The sequence below is a fragment of the Myotis lucifugus genome, unplaced genomic scaffold, assembly GCF_000147115.1.
Source record: "Myotis lucifugus unplaced genomic scaffold, Myoluc2.0 scaffold_1827, whole genome shotgun sequence".
Classification (NCBI taxonomy): Eukaryota; Metazoa; Chordata; class Mammalia; order Chiroptera; family Vespertilionidae; genus Myotis; species Myotis lucifugus.
In genome coordinates, this window is record NW_005872875.1 from 7,096 (window position 1) to 11,508 (window position 4,413).

Below are 4,413 nucleotides of genomic sequence, written 5' to 3' on the forward strand. Positions count from 1 at the left end.
AAGGTAAGTTGTAGGCATGTGGGCACAGCACTGCTCTACCTGCAGCCACCCTTTGCAGAGGGCCTGTGCAGACCAGGGAATGGTGAATAGAGTAGCTGACCCTGGGACCAAGGGTACAGAGGGCAAAGAGGTGGCCCACATGGAGAGTCACACAGAGCAGGGAAGACATCAGAGCAGTGATGTCATAGGCAAATGCTCCTATCAGGGACTGAGAGGTAGGGAACTTTAGACTGCTCACCCCAGGAGCTCCTCCCTGAGCTAGGTGATGTCTTGGGATGCTGCCATGGTCTCTAGACTTTTCTGCTGTGTGGCCCTTTGTCTCCTGGGAGCAGGTGAGCTCTGGGCACAGTGTGTGAGCCTCTGATATGGGTTTGCCATCCCTGAAATACAAGCCTACTGGTGGTGGCGGTAGCAGGATACTTCCTTGTGCCCTTCCCTGAGCTCCCTCTGTCTCCTTTCTAACAGGCCCAGTGGATTCGGGAGTCACTCAGTCCCCCAAACACCTGGTCAAAGCAAGAAAACAGCAAGTGACACTGAGTTGTTCCTATATCTCTGGGCACCGCTCCGTGTACTGGTACCAACAAGCCCAGGACCAGGGCCCCCAGTTCCTCATTGAGTATTACAACGGGAAGCAAAGTACAAAAGGAAACATCCCTGACCGATTCTCAGTGCAACATTTCAGTGACTATCGCTCTGAGCTGACCATGAGCTCCCTGGAACTCTCGGACTCGGCCCTGTATCTCTGCGCCAGCAGCGAAGACACAGCCCTGCATGCTAGGCAGCCTGCTGTACAAAAAGGTTCCTCCCCAGCTCAGGAAGTGACTGCGAGGGTGGCAGCTGCCAGTCACACAGGCACAGGCCTGAGCAGAGCAGAATGCCTCTCCCAAACATCCTGCTGCTGCTTACAGATGTGATGTGTATTTATGCTCACAGAAATCATGCCACAGAAGTACTTCTTTGCTTGTTTCTCTATCTGATGGTAGAGAATATGAGACATTCCCAGGTCTCATATTTCATAACCGGCAGAGATAGAAATCAAACTCAAGTCTGTTCCTCAACTCCCGTGGTTGTCCCCCAGCCCCCGGCACTGTCCCACATCTGGCTTCCCTTTTCCAGGTCCAGATTATAGGCCTGGGAAGGTCTCACATCATCTGTGCTTGTGGTAACCTCTCCCCTGACAGCTTCAGGAACATTTGACTTCAAGGCAACACATATCCATTGACCCTTCATTGTCACAACAAAGAAAGGCACTATTTTCTACACTGTAGCCACACCCCCACCCCACCAAGGCTGTTTGACATCTTTCATGGGGGCTGTGTGAGCAGAAAGCTTTCCAGATGTGTTTTCCCAGCTGCAGCAGAAAGGGAATGAGATATTTGCCATGAGAACAGTCTTCCTTCATGGGACACAGTGGCCACAATGGGAAGGATGAAGAATAACTGTTACTCTTTCCTTTGTTCTTTTAGTTCTATAATTTCTGCTCCTATATGTTGTACAAGGAATTGTATCACATAAAACAGAAAATAAAAATGTTTGGGTTCTTTGCTTTTGAGAGTTTTAAGGTCTAAGTTGTAAAGTCTAGTGATTTAAATGTGAATCTCATCCAAAAACACCCTCACAGAAACACACAGAACAATGTTTGACCAAATATCTGTGCACCTCATGGTCCAGTCCCACTGACACATTAAATTAACCATCAGACCATCGCCCAGGGTTGTATAAAGACACACTAAGGTTAAAATAGGACATAATTGGAATCTGGATCCTGAGTCCTTCTTTAATCTCTGACAGTTTTTCCTACCATATCTTATGTGCAAAGTAGATACAGACACACTTTGTCCAGAAACCCTATAGTTCAGGATTTTAGAAGTCACAATATGGAAATATTTATGCCCGATGATCCATTAGATGACATTCACTAGAGCATGTAACATACATCTGTCCTTAGGCACTTAAATAACTATTACTGATGTGAATATATACAGTAAATATTACAGACTTTAAGTGAAGAGAGCAATGACTTTTGAGTAATATACAGGGTGTCCTAAAAATGTACACATCACTTTGAATAATTATTAATTTTATTGGGTTAAATCTGAAAGAAAGAAACATGAATTGGGCTATCAGCTGTTAAAGTGTGTATACATTTTGGGGGACACCACATATCTATAATAATATAAGGACAATATGCTAATTAGACCAGGCATCCTTCAAGAGGAAGCCAGGGCTGTGAGGGAAGCCCAGATCCCAGGTGCCGGAAGGAAGCCAGTGCCAGCAGCCAGGGGAAGGAGGCCTACTCTTGCACAAATTTCATGTGCCAGGCCTCTACTATAGATATAAATGCTTTTAGCACTTCCTCATAAAGCTAGAGAACATTTTCATCACCTAGAGGGTTCTCTCATGCCCCTTTACAATGCCTCAATCCATCACTGACAATCAATGACATGATTTCTATCTGTAAAGATTCATTTTGCTTAGGCATCTTTTTAATATACATTTATCATCTCTACCTATTAAAACAAACCCTCATTAGTGCATAGCTAAGTACTTAAGAGCATGAGGTACTCCTGGAGAGCATTATGGACAAAGACACCAGATCCACGTCAGCGACAATTCTACCTGGGGCTAGATGGTTTGATAGAATGACACTCAAAAGGTCTTTCCAGCTGGTACAGCTATTTTTATAAAATGTAATTACTGATTTTCACTCATTTCTTGTCTCATGCACCCATCATTCCAATTACTTTGTAATGATATTTTGACAAAAAGTCATCATATCTAAGGAAATGCTTTTGAGTTCCCATTAGATACACAGGTAGCCTGGGTCATGGTCACACATTGTGAGCTGGTGCTGAGGTCCATGGGAAAGTGACTTCATGGAGAGATCATTTTACATTGGGAAGAGGGTTCCCTTCACCTTGACCTCAGTGTCTAACCCACAAAACAGGAACCTTGAGCTGGAAAATCCCCCTTTGTGTTCTGGGCTTGTGTGGGCGACAATATTCTGTGCTGTGTATCCTTCTGTGTCCAGGACCAGAGAATTTCTGGGGATGAACATGGAGCCCATTTTTGGGCAGGCCAGGCCCCAATTCAAGGCTTGTTGCTGTGCTTCCAACATCAGGCTCCTCCTCCAGTTCTGATTTTAAACTCTGTGTCCTCTTCTCCTAGGCCTGGATGTGGTTGTGCTAAAGGGAAATCAGCACCCTGGGAGGTGACCACGGATTTGAAACTAAAATTCATGTACTTGAGACCTGCTACACAACTGGCAGAGTCTGTGGTCCAAATAGTAATACTTTGAAGATAATGAGGGCAGGGCATTGAAGCAAGGGTGGGGTCCTTCTAAGCATGGAACTGTATGTAGATTAGCTACAGGGTTTTTAAGAGCCATTATTTATTATTTAATTAATGTCAGTGATACTTTGCAAGGAGATAGTCCCTGTGGAATGGATATCTCAAACTATAAAATAACATTTTTTTCACTCACTCACCCTTAGTTGGCCACCTCTCCCCATGGCCCTCTCACATCTGTAATCCCTGGTGCCAGTAGTCATCTGCAGAGCTGAGCAGCCACAAAGAAAGATTGGTCACAGGTATGAGCTGGATCAGCTTGCTGCTGTCTCACCCCAAACATGGGAAGCAAATGCTCTGGGGAATATGATTTCCCTGTGAGATGGGCGGGCTGGGGCCTAATTACAGCCCTCTGACTGCATGTCCTTCTCTCAGACCTGTACTGCATTACTGTCTCTGTGGGAGAATTGAGTATTGGCACAGGGCTTCTCTTTGGCCACAAGGAGGAGCTATGACTCTGCTGAGATGCAGGGAGCTCTGAGGGAAGGTTGAGGAAACTCCCTGGAAGGGAGAGGGTGAAGGGCAAGTCTGGTTTTGTTTGGGGTGGGCAGAGGCTGTGAGTCAGTGCTGGAATGTGAGGGGTTAAATACAGAGTGTTCTGCTCTGTGTTGATCTGCAGGTGTTTCTGCCCCAGCCTGCACCTCCAGACTAGTTGCTTGGGAGCCTACAAGGGGTTAGAAGGAAGAGGGGTTTGAGGTGGGGTCAGTGAAGCCCACAGGCAGATGCAGGTGGAGTACATTCCTGAGACAACAAGAAGGCTGGGACTGGGGTTGGGGCCCAGCATTCTGTTCATACCAATGCATAAAATTATACCTAAATGTTGTCTGCCTCCACTCAGCTCAGTCCAGCCTGGTGGGATGGGAGCTCCTGGACTCAGGCACTGAGAGGCCAGAGGTTGGTTGGGATCTTGCAGAGATCACAATAACTTAGGGATATCTATTTACTAGGCCAAGGGAGCCCCAGAGCCCCAAGACCCTCACTCCAGTGTATAGGAAGAGTTTTATTCTTGTCCCTCTGCTGGGTGGTCTTCTGAGTTCTGGAGCAGGAAATGACAGGAAGCTCTTC

At 46.4% G+C, this 4,413-nt stretch overlaps 1 gene segment (V, D, J or C); it reads left to right on the forward strand.

The window, feature by feature from the left end:
• The first annotated feature begins 283 nt into the window (after positions 1 to 283).
• LOC102433870 lies at positions 284 to 3,803 on the forward strand. The segment is given in 3 exon segments: positions 284 to 332; positions 466 to 798; positions 3,724 to 3,803. Coding segments are annotated over 3 exon segments (462 nt in total).
• Positions 3,804 to 4,413: the final 610 nt, after the last annotated feature.